The sequence below is a fragment of the Scyliorhinus torazame genome, chromosome 19 (genome assembly GCF_047496885.1).
Source record: "Scyliorhinus torazame isolate Kashiwa2021f chromosome 19, sScyTor2.1, whole genome shotgun sequence".
Classification (NCBI taxonomy): Eukaryota; Metazoa; Chordata; class Chondrichthyes; order Carcharhiniformes; family Scyliorhinidae; genus Scyliorhinus; species Scyliorhinus torazame.
This window is the reverse complement of record NC_092725.1, coordinates 39,770,852-39,792,711: the sequence shown is the minus strand read 5'-3', so window position 1 is coordinate 39,792,711 and position 21,860 is coordinate 39,770,852. Positions and strand designations below refer to the sequence as shown.

General features: G+C 47.4%; 1 protein-coding gene across 3 annotated transcripts in view; it reads left to right on the top strand.

The window, feature by feature from the left end:
* Positions 1–21,860, top strand: part of LOC140396095 (protein-methionine sulfoxide oxidase mical3a-like) — a 1,213,674-nt gene that overhangs the window by 1,136,999 nt on the left and 54,815 nt on the right. For all 3 annotated transcript variants that reach the window (XM_072484207.1, XM_072484206.1, XM_072484208.1), the window contains 2 exons: positions 18,307–18,414; positions 19,129–19,222. In XM_072484207.1, the coding sequence (XP_072340308.1) occupies positions 18,307–18,414; positions 19,129–19,222 (202 nt within the window). The remainder of the gene's footprint in view (positions 1–18,306; positions 18,415–19,128; positions 19,223–21,860) is intronic.

The window sequence follows — 21,860 nt, the reverse complement described above, 5'->3', positions numbered from 1 at the left end:
TGTGGTGCAGCAGACATCTAACAGTATTTTTTTAAAGCAAAACAATGTTTATTCTATGAACTCGGTTAACCTTTTTAAAACATACAGTGAACATCTTAGCAACCATCAATTCAAATACAACATCCAAAGAATACAACACTAAGTAATCCTTAAACTTTCCTTTTCACATCCATAAGACAAAAAAAAACCTTTTAACAGAATCACATCAGGTTTAAATTCGCTACTGAGAACAGTTATCATCTGAATTCACCAAATGGTCAAGAGATAGTTTTTACATGGCAGAGAGAAACAACATTACACCTTCTTTGGCTGACTGCAGCTCCAACACTGAAACGAAACCAAAAAAACAGAGACACACCCAAGCTTTTCTCAAAGTGAAAGTAAAGGCTGACAGAGAGCTCAGCTCCACCCACACTCTGACACCACTGCAGTAAACACCCATTTCTTAAAGATACACCCATTATTCGATAAACACCCATTTCTTAAAGGTACTCTCACATGACAATATATACAAGGTAGAGTACATATAGAATCATATGGATATAAGCCACAGTATAGAATCTGTCTGAAAGCTGCCCTCATTTATCAGGGAGTGAGTGGAAGTTTATAATCCAGCCTGATAGACGTGATCAATCCAAATGGGCACAGACTGAGCTGGGCATTATTGATCAATCCAAATGGGCACAGACTGAGCTGGGCATTATTGCACAGATTTCATTTTCACTGCAAAGCACCCTTGTGTTGCTTCTTTCTCAGTTGGTAATTCTCTGACCTCATGAGCTCTGAGCAGCAGGTTGTGGGCGCTGCCTTCTTGAACCGCTGCAGTCCCTGCGATGTACGTACACCCACTGTGCTGTTAGGGGGGGGAGTTCCGGAATGTTGCCCCATCGACAGTGAAGAAATGGCGATATGTTTCCGAATCAGGATGGTGAGTGATTGGAGGGGAACCTCCATTTCTTTGCTGGTGTTGCCAGGTATCTGCTGTTCTAGTGGTCTCGGGTTTGGGAGGTGCTGCCTGAGGAACCTTGGCGATTCCCTGCAGTGCTGGAGATGGTACACACGGCTGCCACTGTCGTCTGTGGTGGAGGGAGTGATTGTTTGTGAAAAGGATACCAATCAAGCGGGCTGCTTTGTCCTGGTTAGTATCGAGCTTCTTGAATGTATTTGGAGCTCATCCAGGCATGTGGAGAGTATTCCATCACACTCCTGACTTGTGCCTTGTAGATGGTGGAATGGCTTTGGGGACTCAGGTAGTGAGTTAATCTCCGCAGGATTCCCAACATTTGAACTTGGCACAGTAGCACAGTGCACTGTTGCCTCACAGCACCAGGGTCCAGGTTTGATTCCCGGCTTGGGTCGCTGTCTGTGTGGAGTCTGCACGTTCTCTCCCCGTGTGTGCGTGGGTTTCCTCCGGGTGCTCCGGTTTCCTCCCAAAGTCCAAAGACGTGCAGTTCGATGAATTGGACATTCGGAATTCTCCCTGTGTACCCGAACAGGCGCCGGAATGTGGTGACTAGGAGTGTTTACCAGTAACTTTGTTGCTGTGTTAATGTAAGCCTACTTGTGACACTAATAAAGATTATTATTTATATATTATTATTTTTATTTTTTTCATAGAATTTACAGTGCAGAAGGAGGCCATTCGGCCCATCGAGTCTGCACTGGCTCTTGGCAAGAGCACCCTACCCAAGGTCCACACCTCCACCCTATCCCCATAACCCAGTAACCCCACCCAACACTAAGGGCAATTTTGGACACTAAGGGCAATTTCGCATGGCCAATCCACCTAACCTGCACATCTTTGGACTGTGGGAGGAAACCGGAGCACCCGGAGGAAACCCACGCACACACGGGGAGGATGTGCAGACTCCGCACAGACAGTGGCCCAAGCTGGAATCGAACCTGGGACCCTGGAGCTGTGAAGCAATTGTGCTATCCACAAGGCTACCATGCTGCCCTATTATATTATGGCCACAGTATTAATGTGGCTAGTCCAGTTCCGTTTCTGATCAATGGTAACCCCAGGATGTTGACTGTGGGAGATTCGGTGATAGTAATTGAATGTGATAGGGTGGTGGTTAGATCCTCTCTTGTAGGAGATGGTCATTGCCTGGCACTTGTGTGGCACGAATGTAACTTGCCGCTTGTCACTCCAAGCCTGGATATTGTCCAGGTCTTGCTGCATTTGGACATGGACTGCTTCATTATCTGAGGAGTCACAAATGGTGCTGAACATTGTGCAGTCATCCGCAAACATCCCCACTTCTAACCTTATGATCCCTTGAATCAATCAGCGAGGCTAGAAGGGTCTGTGTTTCTTTTCAGTAACATTGCTGCAGCCAGCAATGTTAGCCTAATTGTTAGATCCACTGTTTCATTGTTTGAATTAGTACCGCAATGTGTTGTCCATCGCCTCCATTACACCTTCTGCCAATGATTTGAAATGTTTCACCTCTGGTTCACCAGAGATAATCGTTTCTCTTCACCTCTCTTTCAAAACGTCTTATCACCTTGAAAATCTCAATTAGATCATCTCTGATACCTTTTCTGTTGAGAGAACAATCCCAACTTTTTCAAAATGTTTGTGTGGAGTCTGGATGATTTGAGGTATAGCCAGGACTTAAGCGGTGACCATATTCGCAGGTTGGAGAAGCCTTCTGGCTAACGTGTGAAGACAATGTCCGAATCCTCTACATATAACCTCCTCTGTTGGGGAGGGGGGGGGGCGGTTGAAAATATGGCCAACTCTCGATGATTGCACCTAAGCCCACGTCTATGTGGTCACCTCGATCTCAGGTTGGACACTTCAGTCAGCGATAATTTCTCAAGTCTCATCACACCTGTGCTCACCTGGTAACCCAGAATACCATTCAGATGACATCACACCTGTGCTCACCTGGTAACCCAGAATACCATTCAGATGACATCACACCTGTGCTCACCTGGTAACCCAGGATACCATTCAGATGACATCACACCTGTGCTCACCTGGTAACCCAGAATACCATTCAGATGACATCACACCTGTGCTCACCTGGTAACCCAGGATACCATTCAGATGACATCACACCTGTGCTCACCTGGTAACCCAGGATACCATTCAGATGACATCAGCTTCATGCGGAGGTTTTGATTGGTCACGAGTGACCGTTTGGGCCTATGGTAAGACTGTTCACTTGCTTTAAAATGAAAGGACCACAGCAACCGACTTGGAAACGGGGGTTGATTTGCATAATGGGGAATCCAGCAATCCCGAGATGAATGAGATTAATCCACACACCTCTTGCTGAATTTCAGCAATGTCAACATTTCTCGCAGCTCCTGAGGATTCTCCCTGGTTTTATTAGATGAAATTGCTTTTTTTAAGCAAACAGGGTAGTTTACCTTGTACATGTATAGACAGCTGACTGACTTGGAGTCAAAATCTATCGATGAAAGATTTGAATCTAAAGATGAAATATTGATCCATATGAACATAAGAACTAGGAGCAGGAGTAAGCCATCTGGCCCCTCGAGCCTGCTCCACCATTCAATGAGATCATGGCTGATCTTTTGTGGACTCAGCTCCACTTTCCGGCCCGAACACCATAACCCTTAATCCCTTTATTCCTCAAAAAACTATCTATCTTTATCTTAAAAACATTTACTGAAGGAGCCTCAACTGCTTCACTGGGCAAGGAATTCCAGAGATTCACAACCCTTTGGGTGAAGAAGTTCCTCCTAAACTCGGCCCTAAATCTACTTCCCCTTATTTTGAGGCTATGCCCCCTAGTTCTGCTTTCACCCGCCAGTGGAAACAACCTGCCCGCATCTATCCTATCTATTCCCTTCATAATTTTATATGTTTCTATAAGATCCCACCTCATCCTTCTAAATTCCAACGAGTACAGTCCCAGTCTACCCAACCTCTCCTCGTAATCCAACCCCTTCAGCTCTGGGATTAACCTAGTAAATCTTCTCTGCACACCCTCCAGTGCCAGTACGTCCCTTCTCAAGTAAGGAGACCAAAACTGAACACAATACTCCAGGTGTGGCCTCACTAACACCTTATACAATTGCAGCATAACCTCCCTGGTCTTAAACTCCATCCCTCTGGCAATGAAGGACAACATTCCATTCGCCTTCTTAATCACCTGAGTGTGAGGTGTTGAAGACGATTAAAGTAAAATGAATAGAGAGAAACTATTCCCTCCGGAGGGGGAAGTCTTTCTGGTACAGAGGAGGCCATTCAGTGTATCAAGACCATGGCAGCTCTCTGTAGAGCTACCCAGTCACATACCCTTTCCCTCAATAGCCCAGCACACATTTCCTTTTGAAATCGTTCATCATCTGTGTTTCCACCACCTCCACTGGCAGAGTTGCCACTGACTGTGTAAAAAAAGATTCCTCCTCACACCCAGCCTACATCACTTGTCCAAAACCTGACATCTGCGTCTCCTCAGCCTTGCACCATCATGAGACCATAAGATCATCGACATAGGAGCAGAAGTAGGCCATTCGGCCCATCGAGTCTGCGCCGCCATTCAATGAGATCATGACTGATCAAATCCTCAACTCCACTTTCCCACCTTATCCCCATAGCCTTATTGATTCAAAATCTGTCTATCTCAGCTTTGAACACAGTTAATGACCCAGCCTCAATAGCTCTTTGCAGTAAAAAATTCCACAGATTCACTTTCGTCTGAAAGAAGAAATTCCTCATCTCTGCCTTAAATAGTGACCTCTTACTCTAAGATTGTGCCCATTGGTACTCGACATTCCCACAGAGGAAACAACCTCTCAGCATCTACCCTGTCAACCCCCTGAGAATCCGATATGTCTCAATAAGGTTGCCTCTCACTCTCTAAACTCTGTTAAGATCCCCAACATTTATTTGGATACCACCCCACACACTTTTTATTTGTAAAACTGAGGAAAGAATACTTCAGCTCAGGAGTTATGACTCTGACCAATAGGTATCTTTTATAGAAACATAGAAAATAGAAGCAGGAGGAAGCCATTCGGCCCCTCGAGCCTGCTCCGCCATTCATTATAGTCATGGCTGATCATCAAGTTCAATATCCTGATCCCGCCTTCCCCCCCCCCCCCCATATTACATGATCCCTTTAGCCCCAAGAGCTATATCTAATTCCTTCCTGAAATTAATTAGACTCATCAACCGCACTCACAAGACAGCCCCGAACGTCACCCAAGCCCAACGCAACGCCATCCGTGCTCTCAAAACCAACCGCAACATAGTCATCAAACCAGCAGACATAGAAGGGACCACAGTCATACTGAACAGAACGGACTACTGCAAAGAAGTGTACAGACAACTCTACAGACAGTTACCCGCAAATCCGACCAAGGAACACACCCGCCAACTAAACAGACTGATCCAAACGTTTGATCCAGAACTTCAGAGTACCGTACGTGCTGTCATCCCGTGTAATCCACACATTGGAGATCTCTGCTGCCTCCCGAAGATAAACAAGGCCAACACACCAGGCAGTCCTATCGTTTCAGGCAATGGGACCCTGTGTGAGAACCTCTCTGCCTACATCGAGGGCATCTTGAAGCCCACCGTACAGGGAACCCCCAGCTTCTGTCGCGACATGATGGACTTCCTACAGAAACTCAGCACCCATGGACCAGTTGAACCAGGAACACTCCTTGTCACAATGGACGTCTTGGCACTCTACACCAGCATCCCCCATGACGACGGCATTGCTGCAATAGCCTCAGTACTCAACTGACAACTGGCAATCTCCAGACGCAATTCTACAACTCATCCACTTCATCCTGGATCACAACGTCTTCACCTTCGACAGCAAGTTCTTCATCCAGACACACGGAATAGCCATGGGGACCAAGATTGCACCTCAATATGCCAACATCTCTTGTGCAAGTTTGAGCAAGACCACTTCACCGCACAGGACCTTCAACCGACATTATACACCAGATATATCAATGACATTTTTTTCCTTTGGACCCACGATGTAGAATCACTGAAACAACTACAAGATGACATCAATAAGTTCCGTCCCACCATCAGACTCACCATGGACTACTCTCCAGGATCGGTTGCATTCTTGAATACACGGATCTGCATCAAGGACGGTCACCTCAGCACTTCGCTTTTCAGCAAGCCCACAGATAACCTCACGATGCTCCACTTCTCCAGCTTCCACCCTAAATGTGTTAAAGAAGCCATCCTCGATGGATAAGTCCTCCGTATACACAGGATCTGCTTAGACGAGGACAAACGTGACAGGCACCTACAGATGCTTAAAGACGCCCTCGTAAGTACTTGACTCATCGATCGACAGTTCCGATGTGGCACAGCGAAAAACCACACTGACCTCCTCAGAAGACGAACATGGGACATGGCCGAAAGAGTATCCTTTGTTGTCCAGTACTTCCCTGGAGCGGAGAAACTACAATATCTTCTTTGGCGCCTTCAACATGTCATCAATGATGACGAACATCTCGCCAAGGCCATCTCCACGCCCCCACTACTTGCTCTTGTCCTTCTACCTCAAACAACCATCTAACCTCAAACAGTCCATTGTTCGCAGCAAACTACCCAGCCTTCAAGAGAACAGTGACCACGACACCACACGACCCTGCCATGGCAATCTCTGCAAGACATGCCGGATTATCGACACAGACACTACCATCACACATGAGAATACCACTCACCAGATACACGGTACATGCTCATGTGACTCGACCAACGTTGTCTACCTCATACGCCGCAGGAAAAGATGTCCCGAGGTGTAGTACATTGGCGAGACGATGCAGACGCTACTACAACGGATGAATGGACACCGTGCGACAATCGCCAGGCAGGAATGTTCCCTTCCAATTGGGGAACACTTCAGCAGTCAAGGAGATTCAGCCTCCGATCTTCGGGGAAACATTCTCCAAGGCGGTTTTCAAGACAGACGACAACGTAGAGCAGTAACTGGTAGCCACGTTACGCACACATGATGACAGCCTCAACCGGGATCTGGGGTTCATGTCATGTTACACGTAACCCCCAGCCCGGGTTTGCAGAATCCTACCAACTGTCCTGACTTGAGACAATTCTCACCTCGATGACCTGTGATTATCACTCACTCCACTCACACTGTTTGTTCTGGTAAAGACTCACATTCCATCCTTTTTTCATATTCCAATCTGTAATTATCTTGCAATTGTGTCTCTGCCTGTATATATTCTATGATGTGGAGATGCCTGTGTTGGACTGGGGTGAGCACAGTAAGAAGTCTTACAACACCAGGTTAAAGTCCAACAGGTTTGTTTCGAAACACTAGCTTTCGGAGTACTGCTCCTTCCTCACCTGAACTCACGGAGCACTGCTCCTTCCTCAACTGACTCACCTGAGGAAGGAGCTGTGCTCCGAAAGCTAGTGTTTGAAACAAACCTGGTGGACTTTAATCTGATGTTGTAAGACTTCTTACTATATATATGCTGCGATTGTGAACCTGCCTGCATTTCACCTGATGAAGGAGCAGTGCTCCGAAAGCTAGTGATTTCAAATCAAGCTGTTGGACTTTAATCTGGTGATGTGAAACTTCTTATGGTTCTTCAAATTACACAACATTTTGACCCCAACTACTTTCTGTGGTAACAAATTCCACAGATTCACCACTCTCTGTCTGAAGAAATTTCTCCTCACCTCAGTCCAAAAAGGTTCACCCCTTATCCTCAAACTATGACCCCTTGTTCTGGACTCTCCCCACCATCGGGAACATTCTTTCTGAATCTACCCTGTCAAATCCTGTTAGAATTTTGGAAGTTTCTATGAGATCCCCTCTCACTGTCCTAATCCTAAACTCCAATGAATACAAGCCTAACCGACTTAGTCTCTCCTCATGTGACAGTCCTGCCATCCCATGAACCTACCTGGTAAACCTTCGCTGCATTCCCTCCAGAACAAGAACATCCTTCCTCAGATAAGGACACCTAAACTTCACACAATACTCCAGGTGTGGCCTCACCAATGCCCTATACAATTGTAGTAAAACATCTCTATTCCTAGACTCAATCCTCTCGCTTTGAAGGCCAACATATCATTTGCTTTCTTTACCGCCTTCCTATTTTTGGTACCGAAGTGGATAACCTCACATTTATCCACATTATACTGCGTCTGCCATACATGTGCCCACTCACTCAGCCTGTCTGAATTCCACTGTATCTCTGCATCCTCCTCACAGCTCACCCTCCTACCCAATTTTGTATCATCTGCAAATTTGGAGATAATACATTTAGTTCCCTCATTCAGATCATTAATATATAATGTGAACAGTTGGGATCCTCGTATAGACCACTAGTCACTGCCTGCCAATCAGAAAAAGACCCATTTATTCCAACTTTTTGCTTCCTCTCTGCTAACCAGCTTTCCATCCATCTCAAGACACTACCTGTAATCCCATGCGCTTTAACTTTACGTTTTTAATCTGCTATGTGAGACCTTGTCGAAAGCTTACTGAAAATCTAAATAAACCACATCCACTGGCACTTCCTGGTCAAATCTACTAGTTATATTTTCAAAGAATTCTTGTGGATTTGTCAAGCAAGATTTTCCTTTCATAAATCCATTCTGACTTTGTCTGATTACACTGCTGAGAAATCCTTGATAATCGACTCTAGTAACTTCCCTACGACTGACGTTAGGCTCACACATTAGACTTATGTTAAAAAAAACATTAATTCAAACACAGAATTAACCACATTAACATCAGAGAAAATAGTTTTACAGTTAATAGCTAAACAGTTCTTGAACACAAAGAAAAACTCAAAACTTCCGACTTACACCTTCACCAATTCCGATTAAATAGCCCCAACACAGTTCTAATGCCACTTTTAAATACTTGCTTATCTGTGTAGAGATTTTTTTTAGAGAGGACCTCACGATTCTTCTGTCTTCTCAGAAGCTCCTCCTCAACCTGACAGTATTTGGCAAAACTGCTGTTCAACTTAAAAACTCCTAACAGACTGCAAAACTACAGACAGACGTGGCTCCTCCCCTTAATTACATAATCTGCTCAGCTAGGACTACGCACAATCCCTCATAAATTATCTACTCTGCAGGGAATCTCCAGTAATCATAACAAATTTCCATTAGGTATCTCTCAACAAGTAAATGGTTAAAATCAATTATGATATCACCTTTTACGACTTCTTAATTACAGCTTTAGCAGACACACTTACCGTAACCTATGTTCTTTAATAATACCACTGCAACTAATATATACCTTCATCCAGACTTGAAGAAAAACTTACTGCAACAGATATAAGATGCAGTATACATAACCGATGTTTTACATTCTTCTAAACTCCAAACAGCCCAGCCTAATCAACCTCTCATGAGAAAATCCCGCCATACCTGGAATCAACATAGCGAACCTTCTCTGGACTGCCTTCAGTGACACAGGTGAGAGACAAGAGAAGGTTCACTATGTTGACCTTGGGTATGGAGGAATCTTCTCATGAGGAGAGGTTGAGCAGGTTGGTCTCTGTCCGTTCTGACAGCCTCTCTAGGTCCTGTTAGTTGGCTGGTATTATTCTCACTGCTCATATTTCTGTTGTTGCTAACTTTTGGTTGGCTCTTAATTTGGCTCTATTTAATCACGTTTGCTCAAGAGTCACCAGATATCTTTCAACCCACCACAAGTTCAGAACCGAATACTGATCAAAGACTCGATACACCAGTTTGTAAGTTCAAAAGCAAAGCTCATTTATTTACACACAGTCAAATCTACTCATGCATAAACTCTACAAACTAAACTATCACTATTACTAAGGCCTATACTTAGCTTCGGGCGCCCACTCAGTCAGAGGAACAATGGCCGTTGCTCGGTTCTGAGGCTGCTGGGTTGAGCTGTTTACAGGGCAGCAACTAGGAGCGTCTATTTCGTAGCGTGCGTTGACTTGGAACTTACTTGGTCTGGTGTAGCTGCGAGGCTGGTCTCTCTCTTCGGTGACAGCCAAAGCCAAAGGAGGGCGTTCTCCCTTGGGGGGTACCTTTTATACTCAAAAGGGCTTCGCGCTCTTTTGGGCGGGCCTTGAACTTGGCCTCAACTAATTGGGTCTTTCCTAATCATCGGTATCGATTTTCCTCCAATAGAGGGGTGGTTCCTTGATCGCTGGGCGTGTCCTGGTGACTGTCAGTCTGCTTTGTCTTAGCTTCTTCTGGCACCGGGGAGTCTGTCCTAACATTGTGTATCTAAATGTTTCCCTTTTGTCCCCGGAGTTGGCTCATTAGTATGTAAATGGTTTGGTAGTTTCTGTTCTGTCTGAGCGTTTAAGGTTCTTGTCATAATATTCATCAGTACATTATGGTGCAATCACATACACACGCTGATGGACATGCAGTAGGACCAACCAGCACACATAACACCGCAGCCAATTACTATAAAGACAGGGGACAGGAGAGTTCCCGCTCATTCTAGTAGCAGCCAGCTCGGAGCACAGAGCTCACAGCCTGCAACACAGACATTCACCATGTGCTGAGTGCCTCACCAGAGCTAGTGATAGGAAAGAGTCCACAGTTAAGCTGGTATTGCTCATACCCACGTTTACAGTATGTTAGCATAGTTGAACAGTTAATAAAATAGCGTTACACCACTTCCAGCATTGTTGACTTGTTTGTGAACCAGAACACCCAACACGACAGTTCTAATCAACAGACAGAGCTTGCACCTGCTTGTTTCTTAGCATTGTCCAATTTTCCCTGCAGTCTTTGCAAGTGTCCATTTTGTAATCGGGAAGTGGCCGTCCCAGATGGCTACACTGTCATCAAGCTTCTTGGTTACCTCATCAAAAATTGGGGAGAATCAAGCATGATCGATCTTCGACAAATCCGTGCTGGCTCTCCGAATTATCTCAAACCTCTCCAAGTTCCTGCGAATTCTATCCTCAATGATTATTTCTGAACCTTTACTCAGCACTGATGTAAGCAATAATCTGTAGTTATAGGACTGCCCTTAAACTCGGTCTTGTCACATTTGCCACTTTTCAATCCTCTGGCATCGACACTGGATCACGGTAAGATTGGAAGATTATGGAAGCTCCTCCGCTATCTCTCATTCCATTTCCTTTAGCAACCTGGGATGCAAGTTATCCGGATCAAGCGACTTATTCACTTTAAATATAATGTGGAGATGCAGTCGTTGGACTGGGGTGGGCACAGTAAGAAGTCTTACAACACCAGGTTAAAGTCCAACAGGTTTGTTTCGAATCACTAGCTTTCGGAGCACAGCTCCTTTCACCTGAGGAAGGAGCAGCGCTCCGAAAGCTAGTGATTCGAAACAAACCTGTTGTGCATCCCGGTGCTGCGAGCACCAGGAAACATGGGGGCTAAACGTGCTCGCTGTGGTGAGATCACGGCCATAATCTATAACAATTCATTAGTTCAGTACAGCCAGTCATAGTTCCTCTCCTCAACCTATTCGATTTTACCTGATTGTCACTTGGTAAATTCACACCATGTGCATCAAACACAATCTTTTTTTTGGTTTATTCACATTCTCTATCTTCCTCCCCTGGCTTTGGAGACCCCACCTCTCACCCTTGTCGGAATATTTTTCTCTTTCATGGGCGACTCGCAATTTGATGCTCATCCCTAATAGCTCCTGGACTGAGTGGCTTAGCCGGCCATTTCCAAGGGAGGTTAAAAGTCGATCACTCTGCTGTGGCCAGACCAGGCAAGGGTGGCATTCCTTAAAGGACAGATATTCACTGAAGGACATTCATTTTTTTTTTTAGAAATTTAGAGCACCCAATTATTTTTTCCAATTAAGGGGCAATTTAGCACGGCCAATCCACCCACCCTGCACATCCTTTGGGTTGTGGGGGCGGAACCCACGCAGACACGGGAAGAATGTGCAAACTCCACACAGACAGTGACCCAGGGCTGGGATTCGAACCCAGACTAAAGGACATTAATGAACCAGGTGGGTTTCCGCTGAGATTAGAATCATAGGATCATCATAGAATCCCTACAGTGCAGAAAGAGGCCACTTGGCACATCGAGTCAGCATCGACCCTCCGAAAGAGCACTCTACCTAGGCCCAAGCCTCCACCCTATCCCCATAATCCAGTAACCCCACCAACCTTTTGGACACTAAGGGACAATTTAGTGTCACCTAACCGGCCCATCTTTGGACTGTGGGAGGAGACCGGAGCACCCGGGGGAAACCCACGCACACACGGGGAGGATGTGCAAACTCCACACGGACAGTCACCCGCGGGCGGAATCGAGCCCGGGTCCCTTGTGCTGATGGGCAGTGGTGCTAACCACTGTGCCACCATTTCACCTACTAGCTTTATAATTCCAGATTTGTGAATTGAATTTCAATTCCACTAGCTGCCGTGCTGGGATTTGAACCCACCTGGACCTCTGGATTATTAATCTATGGACATTTCCACTACACCACCTATTATTACTACACCCAGTACCTAACCTGTACCTGAATCATCTCTTTTAATGATCACTCATTGCCCTATTCTAGATTTTGATTCCATTTTGTCTCATATCACTTTACGTTAGCCCTCCTCCAGTTTAGAAATTCCATTCTAGATTATGTCTTGCTTTTCCCCATTACCCAGCTGAACCTTCTGATATAGTGATCACACTTACCCAAGTGAGACGCACAGTTACCTGGCTCACCTCATTCACCGACCACATCGAGCAAATGTCTCTTTTCTCGTTGGACTGAGACCGTACATGTCAAAAATGTTCTCCGGAACACATTTCAGAAATTCCTCCCCCTCCCTTTACTCCCTTTACTCTAACACTTTCCCAGTCGATATTTGGGTAATTAATTTCCCCAATAACTCCATTCTCCATCAAGAGGGGATCTAACTTGCTCCCCTTGACATTAAATACATTATCATCACTGAATCCCCCACTATCAACAGCCTGGGGGTTACCATTGACCAGAAACTAAACTGGACTAGCCACATAAATACTGTGGCTACCAGGGCAGGTCAGAAGCCATTGAGTGACTCACCTCCTGACCCCCACGCGATTTTAGATATGTGTGCTCCTGGTCACTGGATCCCGTGATTTGAGATATCTGTGTCCTCCTGGTCACTGGATCCTGTGATTTTAGATATGTGTCCTCCTGGTCACTGGATCCTGTGATTTGAGATATCTGTGTCCTCCTGGTCACTGGATCCTGTGATTTGAGATATCCGTGTCCTCCTGGTCACTGGATACAATGATTTGAGCTATCTGTGTGCTGCTGGTCACTGGATCATGATTTGAGATATCTTTGTGTCCTGGTCACTGGATCTAGTGATTTAAGATCTCTGTTTGCTCCTTATCACTGGAGCCAGTGATTTGAAATCCCTGTGTGGTCTTGATCACTGGATCCAGTGATTTGAGCTATCTGTGCTCCTGGTCACTGGATCCAGTGATTTGAATGACCTGTGTTCTCCTGGTCACTGGCCCTGTGATATAAGATATGTGTGCTCCTGGTCACTGGATCCAGTGATTTGAACTACCTGTGTTTTCCTGGTCACTGGATCCAGTGATTTGAATTACCTGTGTTCTCCTGGTCACTGGAATTAGTGATTTGAGCTTTCTGTGTGCTCCTGGTCACTGGATCCAGTGTTTTAGAACATAGAACATAAAACGATACAGCGCAGTACAGGCCCTTCGGCCCACGATGTTGCACCGAAACAAAAGCCATCTAACCTACACTATGCCATTATCATCCATATGTTTATCCAATAAACTTTTAAATGCCCTCAATGTTGGCGAGTTCACCACTGTTGCAGGTAGGGCATTCCACGGCCTCACTACTCTTTGCGTAAAGAACCTACCTCTGACCTCTGTCCTATATCTATTACCCCTCAGTTTAAAGCTATGTCCCCTCGTGCCAGCCATTTCCATCCGCGGGAGAAGGCTCTCACTGTCCACCCTATCTAACCCCCTGATCATTTTGTATGCCTCTATTAAGTCTCCTCTTAACCTTCTTCTCTCCAACGAAAACAACCTCAAGTCCATCAGCCTTTCCTCATAAGATTTTCTCTCCATATCAGGCAACATCCTGGTAAATCTCCTCTGCACCCGCTCCAAAGCCTCCACGTCCTTCCTATAATGCGGTGACCAGAACTGTACACAATACTCCAAATGCGGCCGTACCAGAGTTTTGTACAGCTGCAACATGACCTCATGACTCCGGAACTCAATCCCTCTACCAATAAAGGCCAACACTCCATAGGCCTTCTTCACAACCCTATCAACCTGGGTGGCAACTTTCAGGGATCTATGTACATGGACACCAAGATCCCTCTGCTCATCCACACTTCCAAGAACTTTACCACTAGCCAAATATTCCGCATTCCTGATATTCCTTCCAAAGGAAGGAATCACCTCACACTTCTCTACATTAAACTCCATTTGCCACCTCTCAGCCCAGCTCTGCAGCTTATCTATATCCCTCTGTAACCTGCTACATCCTTCCACACTGTCGACAACACCACCGACTTTAGTATCGTCTGCAAATTTACTCACCCACCCTTCTGCGCCTTCCTCTAGGTCATTGATAAAAATGACAAACAGCAATGGCCCCAGAACAGATCCTTGTGGACGCCACTTGTAACTGAACTCCATTCTGAACATTTCCCATCAACCACCACCCTCTGTCTTCTTTCAGCTAGCCAATTTCGGATCCACATCTCTAAATCTCCCTCAATCCCCAGCCTCTGTATTTTCTGCAATAGCCTACCGTGGGGAACCTTATCAAACGCTTTACTGAAATCCATATACACCACATCAACTGCTCTACCCTCGTCTACCTGTTCAGTCACCTTCTCAAAGAACTCGATAAGGTTTGTGAGGCATGACCTACCCTTCACAAAGCCATGCTGACTATCCCTGATCATATTATTCCTATCTAGATGATTATAAATCTTGTCTCTTATAATCCCCTCCAAGACTTTACCCACTACAGACGTGAGGCTCACTGGTCTATAGTTGCCGGGGTTGTCTCTGCTCCCCTTTTTGAACAAAGGTACCACATTTGTGGGCAGCACGGTAGCATTGTGGATAGCACAATTGCTTCACAGCTCCAGGGTCCCAGGTTCGATTCCGGCTTGGGTCACTGTCTGTGCGGAGTCTGCACATCCTCCCCGTGTGTGCGTGGGTTTCCTCCGGGTGCTCCGGTTTCCTCCCACAGACCAAAGATGTGCAGGTTAGGTGGATTGACCATGATAAATTGCCCTTAGTGTTGGGTGGGGTTACTGGGTTATGGGGATAGGGTGGAGGTGTTGACTCGGTGCAGACTCGATGGGCCGAATGGCCTCCTTCTGCACTGTAAATTCTATGATTTGCTATCCTCCAGTCCTCTGGCACTATTCCTGTAGCCAATGATGACATAAAAATCAAAGCCAAAGGTCCAGCAATCTCTTCCCTGGCCTCCCAGAGAATCCTAGGATAAATCCCATCAGGCCCCGGGGACTTATCTATTTTCAGCCTGTCCAGAATTGCCAACACCTCTTCCCTACGTACCTCAATGCCATCTATTCTAATAGCCTGGGACTCAGCATTCTCCTCCACAACATTATCTTTTTCCTGAGTGAATACTGACGAAAAATATTCATTTAGTATCTCGCCTATCTCTTCAGACTCCACACGCAACTTCCCATCTCTGTCCTTGACTGGTCCTACTCTTACCCTAGTCATTCGCTTATTCCTGACATACCTATAGAAAGCTTTTGGGTTTTCCTTGATCCTACCTGCCAAATACTTCTCATGTCCCCTCCTTGCTCGTCTTAGCTCTCTCTTTAGATCCTTCCTCGCTACCTTGTAACTATCCATCGCCCCAACTGAAACTTCACATCTCATCTTCACATAGGCCTCCTTCTTCCTCTTAACAAGAGATTCCACTGCTTTGGTAAACCACGGTTCCCTCGCTCTACGCCTTCCTCCCTGCCTGACCGGTATATACTTATCAAGAACACGCAGTAGCTGATCCTTGAACAAGCTCCACTTATCCAGTGTGCCCAACACTTGCAGCCTACTTCTCCAACCTATCCCCCCCAAGTCACGTCTAATGGCATCATAATTGCCCTTCCCCCAGCTATAACTCTTGCCCTGCGGTGTATACTTATCCCTTTCCATCATTAACGTAAACGTCACCGAATTGTGGTCACTGTCCCCAAAATGCTCTCCTACCTCCAAATCCAACACCTGGCCTGGTTCATTACCCAAAACCAAATCCAACGTGGCCTCGCCTCTTGTTGGCCTGTCAACATGTTGTGTCAGGAAACCCTCCTGCACACACTGTACAAAAAACGATCCATCTAATGTACTCAAACTATATCTTTTCCAGTCAATATTTGGAAAGTTAAAGTCTCCCATAATAACTACCCTGTTACTTTCGCTCTTATCCAGGATCATCCTCGCCATCCTTTCCTCTACATCCCTAGAACTATTTGGAGGCCTATAGAAAACTCCCAACAGGGTGACCTCCCCTTTCCTGTTTCTAACCTCAGCCCATACTACCTCGGAAGATGAGTCCCCATCTAGCATCCTCTCCGCCACCGTAATACTGCTCTTGACTAGCAGCGCCACACTTCCCCCTCTTTTGCCTCCTTCTCTGAGCTTACTAAAACACCTAAACCCCGGAACCTGCAACATCCATTCCTGTCCCTGCTCTATCCATATCTCCGAAATGGCCACAACATCGAAGTCCCAGGTACCAACCCATGCTGCCCTACCTTATTTCGTATACTCCTGGCATTGAAGTAGACACACTTCAAACCACCTACCTGACCACTGGCCCCCTCCTGCGATGTCAAATCTGTGCTCCTGACCTCTATACTCTCATTCTCCCGTACCCTAAAACTACAATCCAGGTTCCCATGCCCCTGCTGCATTAGTTTAAACCCCCCCAAAGAGCACTAACAAATCTCCCCCCCAGGATATTTGTGCCCCTCAGGTTCAGATGTAGACCATCCTGTCTGTAGAGGTGCCACCTTCCCCAGAAAGAGCCCCAGTTATCCAGAAATCTGAATCCCTCCCGCCTGCACCATCCCTGTAGCCACGTGTTTAATTGCTCTCTCTCCCTATTCCTCCTCTCACTATCACGTGGCACGGGCAACAACCCAGAGATAACAACTCTGTTTGTTCTAGTTCTGAGCTTCCATCCTAGCTCCCTGAAAGCCTGCCTGACATCCTTGTCCCCTTTCCTACCTATGTTGTTCGTGCCAATGTGGACCACGACTTGGGGCTGCTCCCCCTCCCCCTAAGGACCCGGAAAACACGATCCCTTGTTACGTACCCTTGCACCTGGGAGGCAACATACCAAACGTGAGTCTCTCACGCTCCCACAAAATCTCTTATCTGTGCCCCTGACTATCAAGTCCCCAATTACTAATGCTCTGCTCCTCTCCCCCCTTCCCTTCTGAGCAACAGGGACAGACTCCGTGCCAGAGGCCTGTACCCCATGGCTTACCCCTGGTAAGTCCCCCCCCCCACAAGTATCCAAAGCGGTATACTTGTTTCTCAGGGGAACGACCGCAGGGGATCCCTGCACTGACTGCTTCTTCCCAGTCCCTCTTACAGTTACCCATCTATCTCCAATCTTTGGTGTAACTAATTCCCTAAAGCTGCTATCTATGACCCCCTCTGCCTCCCGAATGATCCGAAGTTCTTCCAACTCCAGCTCCAGTTCCCTAACTCGGTCTTGGAGGAGCTGGAGATGGCAGCACTTCCTGCAGGTAAAATCAGCAGGGACACTAACGGCATCCCTCACCTCAAACATCCTGCAGGAGGAACATTGCACTCCCTTCCCTGCCATCCCTCTAACTTTCTACCAAGATCTGGCTAACAACTAAATTAAATTAAAAAAATAAATAATAAGAATAATAAAATATGGCACTTCCCTCACACCAATGGGTTTTATTATTAGGTTAGAGGAGGAGGGCGGGTGGGAGACACTACATGTGTCGTGTCTCGGGTTTCCTCTCCACCAGAATTTATTGGTGAGGGTCTTCCCAGAAGTCCGCGGGTCGAACTTCCTGTTCCCGCCTTAAACACTAAAATTTAAAAAAAACAGCAGAGAGGGACCGAAAAAACGGGAGCAGGTAAGTGTTTACCTAAATACTCACCCTCCAGCTGCCTCTGCGTTCCCGCTGAAACTCCAAGATCTGCTCCTGTAAAGGTAAGTTACTTTAGAATTTCAGTACTCACCAGCAGCCTCTGCACTCCGCTCCCGCTGAAGGTCCAGCTGATTTCCCCTGCAATTGATGGTAATGATTGCTCAGCTGTTGAGCAGAGGTGAAGATCTGACTGTGTCTTTTCAGAAACCCTACACCGAAGAAGAGCTGAACTCCAAGTTGACTCGGAGAGTTCAGAAAGCCGCTCGACGACAGGCCAAACAGGAGGAGTTGAAGAGGCTGCACAGGGCACAGGTCAGTAACTCAGCGATCGGGATGAAGCTCTCTCTGCAGTCAGGACTACCAGCTTTCCTATGTCCCATTCCCATTGAACTACCCTGCTCCAATCTCACAACAGGAGGCTTTAGTTCCCAGTTTTCCATTACTGGTCTTGCCCTCACCTCACGCCAGGCTCTACAGAGATTGGTTACAATGAGAAGTCGCCAGCAGCATGCTCATTGTAAAATCTGCTGGGAAAATTCACCAGATAAAGCAGCAACTGTATGGACCCAGATTAATAAATTCCATCTCGGGCAGGTCACAATCTATTGGTAAACTGAGGGAGTACCTGCTTCTGGGTAAACTATCCTGTAGGGGTATCGGGCTTTGGGTACACTATCCTGAGGGGTATTATGCTCTGGGTACACTATCCTGAGGGGTATTATGCTCTGGGTACACTATCCTGAGGGGTATTATGCTTTGGGTACACTATCCTGTGGGGTATTATGTTCTGTGTACACTATCCTGAGGGGTATTATGCTCTGGGTACACTATGCTGAAGGGTATTATGTTTTGGGTGCACTATCCTGAGGGGTATTATGTTCTGGGTACACTATCCTGAGGGGTATCGGACTCTGGGTACACTATCCTGAGGGGTATTATGCTCCGGGTACACTCTCCTGGTCCACTATGTCACACAGTGTGTAAGTGCTCTCACATCGCCTGGTTTAACCCCCTCTACTCCGACAGATCATTCAGCGTCAGCTCGAGCAAGTGGAGGAGAAACAGCGACAACTTGAGGAGCGAGGTGTGGCTGTGGAGAAAGCTCTCCGTGGGGAAGCAGGTACCTCCACCATCTTGCCAGACTCCCTGGGTATACTGTTAGAGGGCGCAAGCATGATGATGGCATTCCTTCACGAAGCCACATCCCTGTGCAGCATGAGGGCACAATGAGGGTTAGCACTGTTTCTCTCAGTACTGGGGCAGAAATATGTTGGTCACTCCATCCAGGAGCCAATGTCTGATCTACCCAGGATGACGCTCACTCCAGGAGCCAATCCCTGAGCTGCCCAGGGTCACACTCACTCCAGGAGCCAATCCCTGAGCTGCTCAGGGTCACACTCACTGCAGAAGCCAATCCCTGAACTCCCAGACCACACTGACTGCAGGAGCCAATCCCTGAGCTGCCCAGGGTCACACTCACTGCAGGAGCCAATCCCTGAGCTGCCCAGGGTCACACTCACTCCAGGAGCCAATCCCTGAGCTGCTCAGTGTCACACTCACTCCAGGATCCAACCCCTGAGCTGCCCAGTGTCACGCTCACTCCAGGAGCCAATCCCCGAGCTGCCCAGTGTCACGCTCACTCCAGGAGCCAATCCCTGAGCTGCCCAGTGTCACGCTCACTCCGGGAGCCAGTCCCTGAGCTGCCCAGTGTCACACTCACTGCAGGAGCCAATCCCTGAGCTGCTCAGTGTCACACTCACTCCAGGATCCAACCCCTGAGCTGCCCAGTGTCACGCTCACTCCAGGAGCCAATCCCCGAGCTGCCCAGTGTCACGCTCACTCCAGGAGCCAATCCCCAAGCTGCTCAGTGTCACGCTCACTCCGGGAGCCAATCCCTGAGCTGCCCAGTGTCACACTCACTCCAGGAGCCAATCCCCGAGCTGCCCAGTACCACACTCACTGCAGGAGCCAATCCCTGAGCTGCTCAGTGTCACACTCACTCCAGGATCCAACTCCTGAGCTGCCCAGTGTCACGCTCACTCCAGGAGCCAATCCCCGAGCTGCCCAGTGTCACGCTCACTCCAGGAGCCAATCCCCAAGCTGCTCAGTGTCACGCTCACTCCGGGAGCCAATCCCTGAGCTGCCCAGTGTCACACTCACTCCAGGAGCCAATCCCCGAGCTGCCCAGTGCCACACTCACTGCAGGAGCCAATCCCTGAGCTGTCGTGGATTACCCTCACTCCAGGGACCAATCGCTGAGCTGCCCATGGTCACACTCACTCCAGGAACCAATCCCTGAGCTGCTCAGAGTCAGGCTCACTCCTGGAGCCAATCCCTGATGGGTGGCACGGTAGCACTTCTGCCTCACAGACTCAGGGATCAGATTCAGATGTAGTTTAGTTTGAAAGAGTTGGATGTTTAATTGTTCCGGGGCAGAGTGTTGGTTTCCTTGTGCTTCTCCTGTCTGTTCACATTCTGCCTCCCAGCTCAGTTGTGAAGCTGAGTTTGAGTTGGAATATTCGAGAATATTTGTATTATGTCTTAGACGTTTTCTGAGCAGCAACCACAATCCGAGTAAAGGAATCTTGTTCAATGTTTATGCTGACAGGATAGTTCCTCCCCTCCCCCTCCCCCTCTCACTGCCAAGGGAGCAACATTCACTGGGATCTTTCAGTCCGAGTGGAATTCTTCAGACGATTCTCAACATGGAGTGACGGTGGGCTGTTTCGCCACAAAGGGCATCTCTCTGGAACCCAATCGATGGTGCTGCCACCCCAGAATCACGGCAGCATTGGGTTCCTGACCAGCTGCTGGGGCCCAGTACTCCTGCTGGGGACATTAGCACCTCCCTCGACACTCATGCACATCAAAGTGTCCCAGCAATGGCTTCCAGCTCCCTACACGAGTGAACTGGTGACGCTGTCCAGCGGCCCCAGTACTGAATTCAATTACAATCGACACTGGGCTGCTCCTCAGCAACTGCCCATGGAATGTTAAACCTCTGATCAGGATTATAGTAGCTGGAAATTATCAAATCTTGCCGAGGAACGTGACAATCAGATATATCCCATCACTGGTTAAAACAGAAGACTTTCTTCTCTTCGCCTCATCTTGCTGCTATTACATCAACACCCTTACTCTGGGCTCCAAGCTATGGGTTTCTGTGTGGGCCGGTTATTCTGTGTCACGTTGTCTGCCACTCTTCCTGCTGTGCATGTTTCCCATCCAACGAGGCAGCTCGGGTAGCTCAGCAAATCGCAAACAAAAGCCAACAAGAGAATCAGCAAAGTCTGAGTTACTGATAACCGAGTCAGTCACTTGGCAAGTCACCCAATGAAACACATTGTCAGTGCAAACACCCAGTCAGTACAACTTTACAACAGCAACACACTGTCACGGGAGAGTAGCACATTGTCAGGGGGAGTGACACACTGTCAGGGGGAGTGACACTGTGATGGGGAGTGACACACTGTCATGGGGAGTGACACAGTGTCATGGGGAGTGACACACTGTCATGGGGAGTGACACACTGTCAGGGGGAGTGACACACTGTCATGGGGAGTGACACACTGTCATGGGGAGTGACACACTGTCAGGGGGAGTGACACACTGTCATGGGGAGTGACACACTGTCATGGGGAGTGACACACTGTCATGGGGAGTGACACACTGTCATGGGGAGTGACACACTGTCATGGGGAGTGACACACTGTCAGGGGGAGTGACACACTGTGATGGGGAGTGACACACTGTCATGG